At 47.0% G+C, this 14,457-nt stretch overlaps 1 protein-coding gene across 1 annotated transcript in view; it reads left to right on the top strand.

Moving 5' to 3' along the window:
* The window catches only part of LOC133562905 (uncharacterized), a 205,273-nt gene extending 191,346 nt beyond the window's left edge, over positions 1–13,927 (top strand). The window contains exon 4 of the mRNA XM_061916728.1: positions 11,581–13,927. Coding sequence (XP_061772712.1) covers positions 11,581–11,731 — 151 coding nt within the window. The 3' untranslated portion in view covers positions 11,732–13,927. The remainder of the gene's footprint in view (positions 1–11,580) is intronic.
* The last annotated feature ends 530 nt before the right edge of the window (positions 13,928–14,457 follow it).

Here is a 14,457-nt window from a genome sequence, read left to right as displayed (position 1 = left end):
CACCTTTCCCAACTTCTTTATCACGTGTTGCTGGCATCAAATTCTTAAAGGTAATGATTATTTGCAAAAAAAAAAAAATATTAATCTGTTTGAACATCAAATATGTTGTCTTTGTAGCATATTCAACTGAATATGGGTTGAAAATTATTCGCAAATCATTGTATTCCATTTATATTTATCAATCCATCCATCCATCCATCTTCTTCCGCTTATCCGAGGTCGGGTCGCAGGGGAAACAGCCTAAGCAGAGAAACCCAGACTTCCCTTTCCCCAGCCACTTCGTCTAGCTCTTCCCGGGGGATCCCGAGGCGTTCCCAGGCCAGCCGAGAGACATAGTCTTCCCAACGTGTCCTTGGTCTTCCCCGTGGCCTCCGACCAGTTGGACGTGCCCTAAACACCTCCCTAGGGGGGCATCCTGACCAAATGCCCGAACCACCTCATCTGGCTCCTCTCGATGTGGAGGAGCAGCGGCTTTACTGTGAGCTCCTCTCGGATGGCAGAGCTTCTCACCCTATCTCTAAGGGAGAGCCCCGCCACACGGCGGAGGAAACTCATTTCGGCCGCTTGTACCTGTGATCTTATCCTTTCGGTCATGACCCAAAGCTCATGACCATAGGTGAGGATGGGAACATAGATCGACCGGTAAATTGAGAACTTTGCCTTCCGGCTCAGCTCCTTCTTCACCACAACGGATCGGTACAACGTCCGCACTACTGAAGACGCCGCACCGATCCGCCTGTCGATCTCACGATCCACTCTTCCCCCACTCCTAGGTACTTGAACTCCTCCACTTGGGGCAGGGTCTCCTCCCCAACCCGGAGATGACACTCCACCCTTTTCCGGGCGAGAACCATGGACCCGGACTTGGAGGTGCTGATTCTCATTCCGGTCGCTTCACACTCGACTGCAAACCGATCCAATGAGAGCTGAAGATCTCAGTCAGATGAAGCCATTAGGACCACATCATCTGCAAAAAGCAGGGACCTAATCCTGCGGTCACCAAACCGGAACCCCTCAACGCCTTGACTGCGCCTAGAAATTCTGTCCATAAAAGTTATTAACAGAATCGGTGACAAAGGACAGCCTTGGCGGAGTCCAACCCTCACTGGAAATGTGTTCGACTTACTGCCGGCAATGCGGACTAAGCTCTGGCACTGATCGTACAGGGAGCGGACCGCCACAATAACACAGTCCGATACCCCATACTCTCTGAGCACTCCCCACAGGACTTCCCGAGGGACACGGTCGAATGCCTTCTCCAAGTCCACAAAGCACATGTAGACTGGTTGGGCAAACTCCCATGCACCCTCAAGAACCCTGCCAAGAGTATAGAGCTGGTCCACAGTTCCACGACCAGGACGAAAACCACACTGTTCCTCCTGAATCCGAGCCTCCTCTCCAGTACACCTGAATAAACCTTACCAGGAAGGCTGAGGAGTGTGATCCCACGATAGTTGGAACACACCCTCCGGTCCCCCTTCTTAAAGAGAGGAACCACCACCCCGGTCTGCCAATCCAGAGGTACCGCCCCCGATGTCCACGCGATGCTGCAGAGTCTTGTCAACCAAGACAGCCCCACAGCATCCAGAGCCTTAAGGAACTCCGGGCCTTGCCACCGAGGAGCTTTTTAACTACCTCAGCGACCTCAGCCCCAGAAATAGGAGAGTCCACCACGGATTCCCCAGGCACTGATTCCTCATAGGAAGACGTGTTGGTGGGATTGAGGAGGTCTTCGAAGTATTCCTTCCACCTATCCACAACATCCGCAGTTGAGGTCAGCAGAACACCATCCGCACCATACACAGTGTTGATAGTGCACTGCTTCCCCTTCCTGAGGCGGCGGACGGTGGTCCAGAATCGCTCCGAAGCCGTCCGGAAGTCGTTTTCCATGGCTTCCCCAAACTCCTCCCATGTCCGAGATTTTGCCTCAGCGACCGCTGAAGCCGCACACCGCTTGGCCTGTCGGTACCTGTCCCCTGCCTCCGGAGTCCTATGAGCCAAAAGGACCCGATAGGACTCCTTCTTCAGCTTGACGGCATCCCTCACCGCTGGTGTCCACCAAGGGGTTTTAAGATTGCCACCCCGACAGGCACCAACTACCTTGCGGCCACAGCTCCGATCAACCGCTTCGACAATAGAGGTGCGGAACATGGTCCACTCGGACTCAATGTCCAGCACCTCCCTCGTGACATGTTCGAAGTTCTTCCGGAGGTGGGAATTGAAACTTTCTCTTACAGGAGACTCTGCCAGACGTTCCCAGCAGACCCTCACAATGCGTTTGGGCCTGCCAGGTCGGTCTGGCATCCCCCCCACCATCGCAGCCAACTCACCACCAGGTGGTGATCGGTAGAAAGCTCCGCCCCTCTCTTCACTCGAGTGTCCAAAACATAAGGCCGCAAATCCGATGACACAACTACAAAGTCGATCATGGAACTGCGGCCTAGGGTGTCCTGGTGCCAAGTGCACATATGGACACCCTTATTTTTGAACATGGTGTTTGTAATGGACAAATTGTGACGAGCACAAAAGTCCAATAACAAAACACCACTCTGGTTCGGATCCAGGCAGCCATTCTTCCCAATCACGCCTCTCCAGGTTTCACTGTCGTTGCCAACATGAGCGTTGAAGTCCCCCAGTAGGACAAGGGAATCACCCGGGGGAGCACTTTCCAGTACTCCCTCGAGTGTACCCAAAAAGGGTGGGTACTCTGAACTGCCGTTTGGTGCGTAAGCACAAACAACAGTCAGGACCCGTCCCCCCACCCGAAGGCGGAGGGAGGCTACCCTTTCGTCCACTGGGTTGAACTCCAACGTGCAGGCTTTAAGCTGGGGGGCAACCAGAATTGCCACCCCAGCCCGTCGCCTCTCACTGTCGGCAACGCCAGAGTGGAAGAGGGTCCAGTCCCTCTCGAGAGAAGTGGTTCCAGAGCCCTTAGTGTGCGTCGAAGTTTATATTTACATCAAACACAATTTCCCAACTCATATGGAAACGGGGTTTGTATTTGTATTAACTTGTGTGGGTTCTCTCCTGAACAAAACAGTTGTATCATCTGCAAATAATATTAACTTTTAGTCTTTTGTAACTTAACAAATGTCATGTACAATATATAATTTTGGTCCTAATATGTTATGATATGGCTTCACGGTGGCAGAGGGGTTCGTGTGTCTGCCTCACAATACGAAGGTCCTGAGTAGGCACGGTTCAATCCCGGGCTCGGGATCTTTCTGTGTGGAGTTTGCATGTCCTCCCTGTGAATGCGTGGGTTACCTCCGGCTTCCTCCCACTTCCAAAGACATGCACCTGGGGATAGGTTGATTGGCAACACTAAAATTGGCTCTAGTGTGTGAATGTGAGTGTGAATGTTGTCTGTCTATCTGTGTTGGTCCTGTGATGAGGTGGCGACTTGTCAAGGGTGTACCCCGCCTTCCTCCCGAATGCAGCTGAGATAGGCACCAGCTTGGTCTTCCAGCACCTCTGCTAGCAGCGTGCCGAGACACGCCCCTGCTCGCGCTGGCCGTGTCACGCCAGCATGACGGCAAGGCTGTGGGCGATAAGATATCTGCGACCCAAAAGGGACTAGCTTTAGAAAATGGATGGATGAAATATTGCCCCCTTGTGGAACTGTGCTGTCACAACTCCCTCCTCCAACCCAAACCATCACTTGTAGGTATATTTGAGCTCATTCAATTTCCTTTACTTGTATGTCCTCTGTGTATTTGCATGCCTCATGATACATTATCTGTATGTAATATTGGCAGCAATTCTCATAGTTGTTTGTGTGCCATGTTGTTCCAGACCACAGCAAACGTTACCCAGCTTGCAAAGATTGTAATAAACCCATTAGAAGAAGACAGCCTGCAGTTCCCTTTAACTTGGACACACATGTACACCTTTGGCCACTATAAGCCAGTAATTTCCAGGAGGTATCTCATCCTGTGAGAAGCCTCCATTTTACTAATGATTTCCAATGTTGCAAAAATGTGTAGAATAAAAATTTAAATTCAACATTTCTGTCAACAAAGATCGATAATAAGCTAACATAGCTAGTATAGACACTTATATAATGTGTTGCCTTCATTATAAGTTTTTTAATTTTTTGCAGCTCCACACAGATTTTTTATTTTGTATTTCTGGTCCAATATGGCTCTTTCAATATTTTGGGTTGCACGGTGGAAGAGGGGTTAGTGCATCTGCCTCACAATACGAAGGCCATGAGTAGTCCTGAGTTCAATCCCGGGCTCGGGATCTTTCTGTGTGGAGTTTGCATGTCCTCCCCGTGAATGCGTGGGTTCCCTCCGGGTACTCCGGCTTCCTCCCACTTCCAAAGACATGCACCTGGGGATAGGTTGATTGGCAACACTAAATTGGCCCTAGTTTGTGAATGTGAGTGTGAATGTTGTCTGTCTATCTGTGTTGGCCCTGCGATGAGGTGGCGACTTGTCCAGGGTGTACCCCGCCTTCCGCCCGATTGTAGCTGAGATAGGCGCCAGCGACCCTCCGCGACCCCAAAAGGGACAAGCGGTAGAAAAAGGGACGAATGGGTTGCAAACCCCTGCATTAGACTGAGAAGGGATGCCGTGGGTATGTTGAACTGAGGTCCACTTTGCTTGAATACATTTGAAATAATATGGCCTGCTTGAAATCAGCCTTCCCGGTAAGGTTTATTCAGGTGTACTGGAGAGGAGGCTACGCCGGATAGTCGAACCTCGGATTCAGGAGGAACAGTGTGGTTATCGTCCTGGTCGTGGAACTGTGGATCAGCTCTATACTCTCGGCAGGGTTCTTGAGGGTGCATGGGAGTTTGCCCAACCAGTCTACATGTGCTTTGTGGACTTGGAGAAGGCATTCGACCGTGTCCCTCGGGAAGTCCTGTGGGGAGTGCTCAGAGGGTATGGGGTACCGGACTGTCTTATTGTGGCGGTCCGTTCCCTGTATGATCAGTGTCAGAGCTTGGTCCGCATTGCTGGCAGTAAGTCGGACACGTTTGCAGTGAGGGTTGGACTCCGCCAAGGCTGTCCTTTTGTCACCGATTCTGTTCATAACTTTTATGGACAGAATTTCTAGGCGCAGTCAAGGCATTGAGGGGTTCCGGTTTGGTGACCGCGGGATTAGGTATCTGCTTTTTGCAGACGATATGGTCCTGTTGGCTTCATCTGGCCGGGATCTTCAGCTCTCACTGGATCGGTTCGCAGCCAAGTGTGAAGCGGCCGGAATGAGAATCAGCACCTCCAAATCTGAGTCCATGGTTCTCTCCCGGAAAAGGGTGGAGTGCCATCTCCGGGTTGGGGAGGAGACCTTGCCCCAAGTGGAGGAGTTCAAGTACCTAGGAGTCTTGTTCACGATTGGGGGAAGAGTAGATCGTGAGATCGACAGGCGGATCGGTGCGGCGTCTTCAGTAATGCGGACGTTGTACCGATCCGTTGTGGTGAAGAAGGAGCTGAGCCGGAAGGCAAAGCTCTCAATTTACCGGTCGATCTACGTTCCCATCCTCACCTATGGTCATGAGCTTTGGGTCATGACCTAAAGGATAAGATCACAGGTACAAGCGGCCAAAATGAGTTTCCTCCGCCGTGTGGCGGGGCTCTCCCTTAGAGATAGGGTGAGAAGCTCTGCCATCCGGGAGGAACTCAAAGTAAAGCCGCTGCTCCTCCACATCGAGAGGAGCCAGATGAGGTGGTTCGGGCATCTGGTCAGGATGCCACCCGAACGCCTCCCTAGGGAGGTGTTTAGGGCACGTCCAACCGGTAGGAGGCCACGGGGAAGACCCAGGACACGTTGGGAAGACTATGTCTCCCGGCTGGCCTGGGAACGCCTCGGGATCCCCCGGGAAGAGCTAGACGAAGTGGCTGGGGAGAGGGAAGTCTGGGCATCCCTGTTTAGGCTGCTGCCCCTGCGACCCGACCTCGGATAAGCGGAAGAAGATGGATGGATGGATGGATGGATGGATGGCTTGAAATCATTTTAGATCATTTGAGAAAGAGGGAAAAAATGCATATATATATATATATATATATATATATATATATATATATATATATATATATATATATATATATATATATATATATCAAATGTACCTGATGATAAAAAAAACAACTCTTGAGACTGGAAGGCCTCTGTCTCTAATTATGCTATTCCAGGAGCCATAATCATCCCTTTCTGCCGCTTTCCCTCTCACTAAATAAAGAGGCTTCAATGCAGGGCTGCTCTGCCAAGCCACAACTGTCTTCTCCACATCCTCTCATCTTTCCCTCCTCTGTCTGCCACCCGGAGCTTCCTGTTGCCAGGAATCCACATTCTGCTCTGCAAACACAAGGTCTTGTCTGGCAACTCTGGCTTGAGGTTGCTGCTCTGTGTCACTGTTCTTTGTTTGGGCTTGGTATCAGCATGAGGAGGGGTGGAGGGGTGGGAGGGGGGGGACAAAAAACACATGTGTTTGCTGAAAGATATTTATTTTGTATCTTTAGCGGGCTATTAGTGGAGGTGGCGAGGGCTAAATGCGATGTTACGTAAGATGCCAGTGTGCAGGCGCAGGATGGCCAAACATTGGTCAGCTTGCCGGAATGTGCAGTAATGTGTTTTAATTCCATGCAACAATGACCTTACAAGGAGATTAGCTTTACTGTATGGCGTGTGTGTGTTTTAAGTTTGTCCAATTAAATGGTAAATGGTTATACTTATATAGCGCTATTTTACATTTTTTTTTTTTTTATTATTTGAAGGATTGTGATTGATTGATACTTTTATTAGTAGATTGCACAGTACAGTACATATTCCGTACAATTGACCACTAAATGGTAACACCCGAATAAGTTTTTCAACTTGTTTAAGTCGGGGTCCACGTTAATCAATTCCATCCATCCATCCATTTTCTACCGCTTATTCCCTTTCGGGGTCACGGGGGGCGCTGGCGCCTATCTCAGCTACAATCGGGCGGAAGGCGGGGTACACCCTGGACAAGTCGCCACCTCATCGCAGGGCCAACACAGATAGACAGACAACATTCACACTCACATTCACACACTAGGGCCAATTTAGTGTTGCCAATCAACCTATCCCCAGGTGCATGTCTTTGGAAGTGGGAGGAAGCCGGAGTACCCGGAGGGAACCCACGCATTCACGGGGAGAACATGCAAACTCCACACAGAAAGATCCCGAGCCTGGATTTGATCCCAGGACTGCAGGACCTTTGAATCAATTCATGGTACAAATATAAACTATCAACATAATACAGTCATCACACAAGTTAATCATCATAGTATGTACATTGAATTGTTTACATTATTTACAATCCGGGGGGTGGGATGAGTAGCCTTGGTTGATATCAGAACTTCAGTCATCAACAATTGCATCAACAGAGAAATGGACATTGAAACAGTGTAGGTCTTACTTAGTAGGATATGTACAGCCAGCAAAGAACATAGTGAGTTCAGATAGCATAAGAACAAGTATATACATTAGAAGTACATTTGAGTTGTTTATAATCCGGGGAGATGGGATGTGAATGGAGGAGGGTATTAGTAAAGGGTTGAAGTTGCCTGGAGGTGTTGTTTTAGAGCGGTTTTGAAGGAATATAGAGATGCACTTACTTTTATACCTGTTGGGAGTGCATTCCACATTGATGTGGCATAGAAAGAGAATGAGTTAAGACCTTTGTTAGATACCTTTGTTAGATCGAAATCTGGGTTTAACGTGGTTTGTGGAGCTCCCCCTGGTGTTGTGGTTATGGCGGTCATTTACGTTAAGGAAGTAATTTGACATGTACTTCGGTATAAAGGAGGTGTAGCGGATTTTATAGACTAGGCTCAGTGCAAGTTGTTTTACTCTGTCCTCCACCCTGAGCCAGCCCACTTTGGAGAAGTGGGTTGGATTGAGGTGTGATCTGGGGTGGAGGTCTAAAAGTAACCGGATTAGCTTATTCTGGGATGTTTGGAGTCTAGATTTGAGGGTTTTGGAGGTGCTGGGGTACCAGGAGGTGCAAGCGTAATCGAAGAAGGGTTGAATGAGAAATCCCGCTAGAATCTCCATGGTGCTTTTGTTGACCAGAGAGGAGATTCTGTAGAGGAATCTCGTTCTTTGGTTGACCTTTTTGATCACCTTGGTTGCCATTTTATCACAGGAAAGATTAGCCTCTAGAATGGAACCTGGGTAGGTGATCTCATCCTTCCTGGTGATAACAATGTCACCCACTTTTATAGTGAAGTCACTGACCTTCTTAAGTTTGATATGGGACCCAAATAGGATGGATTCCTGGTGATCATGTTCAGTTTCGCTATGTTCTGTTTGGTTTTTGGATTTTGTCAGTTCCTGTTATTTCACTCCCTGCTTTGTTTCCGTGACAACCCATTAGTTTTCACCCGTCCTCATGTCATGCACCTGATTCATTTGGACTCATGCACCTGTTGTAAATCACCACATCACTATTTAAGCCTGCAGTTGCCAGGCACATAGCCTGGCGACATCACCCTCTATACACCCTTGTTATTCATGCTGATGATCCACGCTGCTCTTCTTAAGGCTCTTTTCTCGTTCCAAGTAAGATTTCTTTATTCATGCCATAGTTTGCAAGTTTGGTTTTATGCCCATAGTTCTGCCTTTGTGGGAGTTTTTGTTTATACCCTTTGTTTTTGTTTGAGTGTTAAAATTAAAAGATGTCATTGCTTTCTCATCAAGTCGCTTCGCACCTCGGTAAAACAATCCACACCATAATCCTTGTCTTGACAGGCGCTTTGACACTATTTCCACATTCATCCATTCACACACACATTCACACACTGATGGCGGGAGCTGCCATGCGAGGCGCTAACCAGGACCCATCAGGAACAAGGGTGCAGTGTCTTGCTCAATGACACAACGGACGTGACTAGGATGGTAGAAGGTTGGGAATTGAACCAGGAACCCTCAGGTTGCTGGCACAGCCAATCTCCCAACAGCGCCCCACAATTAGGCGCTACTATTTTTGAAAAGTGTGTGTCCATTTCATTCATCATTTTATATATGTCATGATCCGTGGTCCGGATCATTTTTTTTTTAGTTACGTTCCATTAGTTTTGGACTTTCTTAGTTCCTTTTTTGTGCACCCTTAATTATTTGAGTTACCATGGCGACCTATTAGTGTCACCTGCGTCATGTGTTCGGTGCGCACCTGCTCTAATCAAGAGAGTTTTATTTAAGCCTGTCTTTGCCAGTTAGCTCTCACTGGATCGGTTCGCAGCCGAGTGTGAAGCGACCGGAATGAGAATCAGCACCTCCAAGTCCGAGTCCATGGTTCTCGCCCGGAAAAGGGTGGAATGCCATCTCCGGGTTGGGGAGGAGCCCCTGCCCCAAGTGGAGGAGTTCAAGTACCTAGGAGTCTTGTTCACGAGTGAGGGAAGAGTGGATCGTAAGATCGACAGGCGGATCGGTGCGGCGTCTTCAGTAATGCGGACGTTGTATCGATCCGTTGTGGTGAAGAAGGAGCTGAGCCGGAAGGCAAAGCTCTCAATTTACCGGTCGATCTACGTTCCCATCCTCACCTATGGTCATGAGCTTTGGGTAATGACCGAAAGGATAAGATCACGGGTACAAGCGGCCGAAATGAGTTTCCTCCGCCGTGTGGCGGGTCTCTCCCTTAGAGATAGGGTGAGAAGCTCTGCCATCCGGGAGGAACTCAAAGTAAAGCCGCTGCTCCTTCACATCGAGAGGAGCCAGATGAGGTGGTTCGGGCATCTAAAGTAAAGCCGCTGCTCCTTCACATCGAGAGGAGCCAGATGAGGTGGTTCGGGCATCTGGTCAGGATGCCACCCGAACGCCTCCCTAGGGAGGTGTTTAGGGCACGTCCAACCGGTAGGAGGCCACGGGGAAGACCCAGGACACGTTGGGAAGACTATGTCTCCCGGCTGGCCTGGGAACGCCTCGGGATCCCCCGGGAAGAACTAGACGAAGTGGCTGGAGATAGGGAAGTCTGGGCTTCCCTGCTTAGGCTGCTGCCCCCGCGACCCGACCTCGGATAAGCGGAAGATGATGGATGGATGGATTTGCCAGTTAGTCAGCCTGGCTTCATTGTTTGTGTCACACCTTTTCCAAGTAACTTTTAGTTCCAAGTGCTAAGTCTAAGCTTTACATTTGTTAGCCACGCTTGCCTTTTTGTTGCTTGCTTGTATGCTGTGGACTGCCTGTATTTTGGTATTTGGGTGATTTTGTTTTAAATAAATCTCATCTTACCTTCATACCTTCGTCCGGAGCCGCCAGTCTTGCATTCCTGAGAGAACAATCCTCGTATAAAGATGTGACCATGCCGTGACAATACATTTCTGTATAACAGTGGTTCTCAACCTTTTTTCAGTGATGTACCCCCTGTGAACATATTTTTTAATTCAAGTACCCCCTAATCAGAGCAAAGCATTTTTGGTTGAAAAAAAGCGATAAAGAAGTAAAATACAGCACTATGTCATCAGTTTCTGATTTATTAAATTGTATAACAGTGCAAAATATTGCTCATTTGTAGTGGTATTTCTTGAATTATTTGGAAAAAAATATATAAAAATATATAAAAACTTGTTGAAAAATAAACAAGTGATTATTTTATAAATAAAAATTTCTACACATAGAAGAAATCATCAATTTAAAGTGCCCTCTTTGGGGATTGTAATAAAGATACATCTGGATTCATGAACTTAATTCTAAACATTTCTTCACAAAAAAAAAAAAAGATATCTTTAACATTATATTTATGGAACATGTCCACAAAAAAATTTAGCGGTCAACACTGAATTGTTGCGATCCGCTGCTCGGATCTTCAAAGATTGTTGTTTTGGTTCCATTTTCATATCACATTTCGGTAGTTTGACCTCCTTATTTCCTGTTTAGTCTGTCACCATGGTTACATATTATTTCCACCTGCTACTCTCGGTTCTCGCACACCAAGTTCCTCGTAATCACCTCCCTTATTTAAGCTTCCCTTTTTCGTTGTTCTGCCTCGGATTTTAATTTGCTTATACGCAACAAGTGACGACTGCTATTGATTATTATTACAAGCTAGCTTTCATGCTACGCTTATTCCCTTTTCCTAGCTCTCATGCTAATGGTGTTGTTTTACCTTTTTGTGCCTTCGTGCCAAGTGTTTGTGTTCCGTTTGTTATTCCTAGCTTCCATGCTAGCGCCATTTGTTTTACTTTCTGTTAGCTCAAGTTTTTTTTTGTTTCTAGCCTTTTAATCAATGTAATAAATCCTTTACATCCTACCTTACGCTGTGTTTTTGCCCAACGCATCCGTTCATGCCACACAGTCTTCACATGAATATTGCATTGTTGCATTTCTTTTCACAGTTTATGAACTCACATTCAAATTTTGTTGAAGTATTATTCAATAAATATATTTATCAAGGATTTTTGTATTGTTGCTATTTTTAGAAGATTTTTGAAAAATCTCACATACCCCTTGGCATACCTTCAGGCACCCCAAGGGGTATGCGTACCCCCATTTGAGAACCACTGCTCTATAAAATGTGTTTTGAGTAAATACTTAATAATAACTGGATTAGAAGAAAATTGATGTTGATTTTGTCTTTGAACTTGTGTTGTCCCGATGCCAATATTTTAGGACTTGTTATGGGTCACACTCCTGCTGTGTCTCCTCCTGCTGGGCGTCGGAACAAGCACACCACGAACCACGCCCACATGCGCTTTCTCTCCGCTGCGGGCGCTCCTCCTCGCACCTGCAGACACTCACCAAACCACACACCTGCCCGTGATGAGCGATCTACCTTCAAGAGCAAATGCAGCCTGAGATCCGACGCGAGAACGTAGCTTCACGTACCCAGTAGAGTAAGCCCACACGCATCTAGCTCTTCTGCATGTGCCTACTATCTTCCTGTGTCGTCTTCCAGCCTCCCACCATCCTTCCTTGTCATCGAGTTTTGTGTCTCGTCACCTTGGACCTCCCGTGGATCTTCGCTTGCCTTCCTGGACATCAAACTCACGCCTGCCTAACGACCACGAAACCAAGCTCCTGCCCTTGATCTTCCGCCTGCCTCCCGATGTTCGGTTCTGCCTTGCTCCTTGTTGGACTTACGCCTGGATCCCAACACGCATCCTCAACACCCTCTGTCAACAATACTCAGATAAGTCTCACATTCCGTCACACTACATCTCTTTGGTTAAATACACATCTCACTCACATACTAAGCTGTCAATAAATACGCTGACAGCTAACGACGTCATCGTTCCTCTGCCGTCTTCTTCTCCCGCTGCAACATCACAGTACTGGTACCGGTACCAAAATGTATTTCCATACCTTTAAGGGGGGCCCGAAAAAATTAATTATTGGCTTTATTTTAACAAAAAATCTGAGGGTTCATTAAACTTATGTTTTTTATTGCAATTTTTGTTGCGTCTTCGTGGCATCGTGCGCAAGTGGTGCTTCTTTCAAGATGCAGTCGGGCATAGACACAGCGTACAGGTAAGAAGAACAGATTTATTTATCTAAAAACAGGCTAATAACAAAAACACTTGTGCTAAGGAAAAAGGCAAACAAATATCTACTAGCGTGTGAGCTATGGAAACAGAAGATGGCTAAGCGCGGAAGCATTAGCGAGTAAACATGAGGCCAGGCGTGGAAGCTAGCAAGTACCAAAACGGAGTATTACCGAAGTCAGGAGTCCACGAAGACATTGAAAAGCATGTAGCAAACTTGACGAGACCAGAATGAATAAATGAAACAAGTCGGTTAATATAGAGTCTCTAATCAAAAACAGGTGTGCAAACAAAGGCAGGTGAACAAATCAAGTCGCCATGGTGACAAAAACAAACACGGAAGTGCACAAACTAAGAATCGGAAGCGTCCATGAACCAACAAGATTAACACAAAAGACTCAAAACCGAATAATGTTAAGATCTGAGCGGCGGATCTTAACAATTTTGTCCTTAAATAAAATAGTGAACATACCAGAAAACTTGTCTTTAAGTAGTAAGTAAACAAACAAAGGCTCCTATTCGTCTGCTGACATATGCAGTAACATATTGTGTCTTTTATCATTCTATTTTGTTAAAATTATGAGGGACAAACTGTAAAAATGGATTATTAATCTTCTTGTTCATTTACTGTTAATATCTCTCATCACTTAGTATGTCAGCTGCCACACCAGAGGAAATAAGATCCTGGACCTGCTGTACACAAACATCAACGATGCTTATAGCTCCATAGCATTACCAGAGCTGGGCCGGTCAGACCGCAACCTTGTTTACCTCAACCTTTACCTCAACCCTGTCATGTACTGTTTTGTCATGTTCGAGCCACCGTAGCCTGTGTTCAGTGTGTGACGTCACGAGAGCGGGGGAGAGTTGAACTCTCGAGGTTGTTAATAAACGGGAGTGATCCGAGGCATTGAGTTAAAACGTGTTGCCTGATTATTATTAAATTAAGACACCTAAATAAGCATATAGGTGAAACTGAGGACATAACAATGGCGACGAGTGATGCACAGAGCCTGCAAGCCAAGTGAGATAACGCCAGCATATCACAGTTTAATCTGAAGTGTAACAGAAGTTGCTGCTAGCGTTAGCATAGCATTAGCATAGCATTAGCATAGCATTAGCATGGAGAAGACGAGCCTGTCTGCGTTTGATTGCTACTCCGACCCGGCGACGTTGGGACCGCGGTGGACAAGATGGCTAATGTCATTTGAACTGTTTGCTGATGGAAAAGGTCTCATTATCACAGAAGACACAGATGACTTCGTGAAACAGCGGCGGAGAGCACTTCTTTTGCATCATGCAGGACCGGACACACAGGACATCTTCTGCACGCTGGACAACACTGGAGGTGCAGCAGACTATGATGACGCTGTTGCTGCTTTGAATGGATACTTCGTGCCACAAGTAAACGCCACTTTCGCCCGCCAGACATTTCACAAAATTACACAAAATCCAAGTGAGACTGTACAACAATTTTCCACATGTTTAAGACGTGCTGCTAAGGACTGTAGTTTTGGTGCAGGTGCAGACGATCAAATTAGAGATGCTATCATTAGCAAATGCACATTGAGCTATATTCGCCGTAAACTGCTGGAAGAAGGACATGGGTTAGTGCTCGCTCGCACACTTGAACTGGCAGCACAATGTGAGCGAATTGAGGGACAAATGGCGGAAATGTCTGGAAAAGGTGAGAGAGTAGAGGCGTCTGTGAACCGCGTCACACAGAAAGGAGGGAAATATCAGAAGAAAGGACAAGGAAAATTTGACATGGACAGAGAGAAAACAGACAAAACTTGCTACCGGTGCGGACATGCTGATCACTTTGGGAGGGATCCTAAATGTCCCGCACGCGGTCAAACATGCCGCAAATGTAACGGTAAAGACCATTTTGCCAAACAATGCAAAACAAAAGGTGCAACGGGAAAAGAAAAAGTGCATAACATAGAGACAGAGCAACATGATTATGCTTTTATGCTAAATGACACTAACAGGTCAGAGAGGCTTA

This window comes from Nerophis ophidion, linkage group LG12, assembly GCF_033978795.1.
Source record: "Nerophis ophidion isolate RoL-2023_Sa linkage group LG12, RoL_Noph_v1.0, whole genome shotgun sequence".
In the NCBI taxonomy this organism is placed as follows: Eukaryota; Metazoa; Chordata; class Actinopteri; order Syngnathiformes; family Syngnathidae; genus Nerophis; species Nerophis ophidion.
Note: the sequence above shows the minus strand (reverse complement) of the source record. Positions and strands in the feature narration are given on the sequence as shown.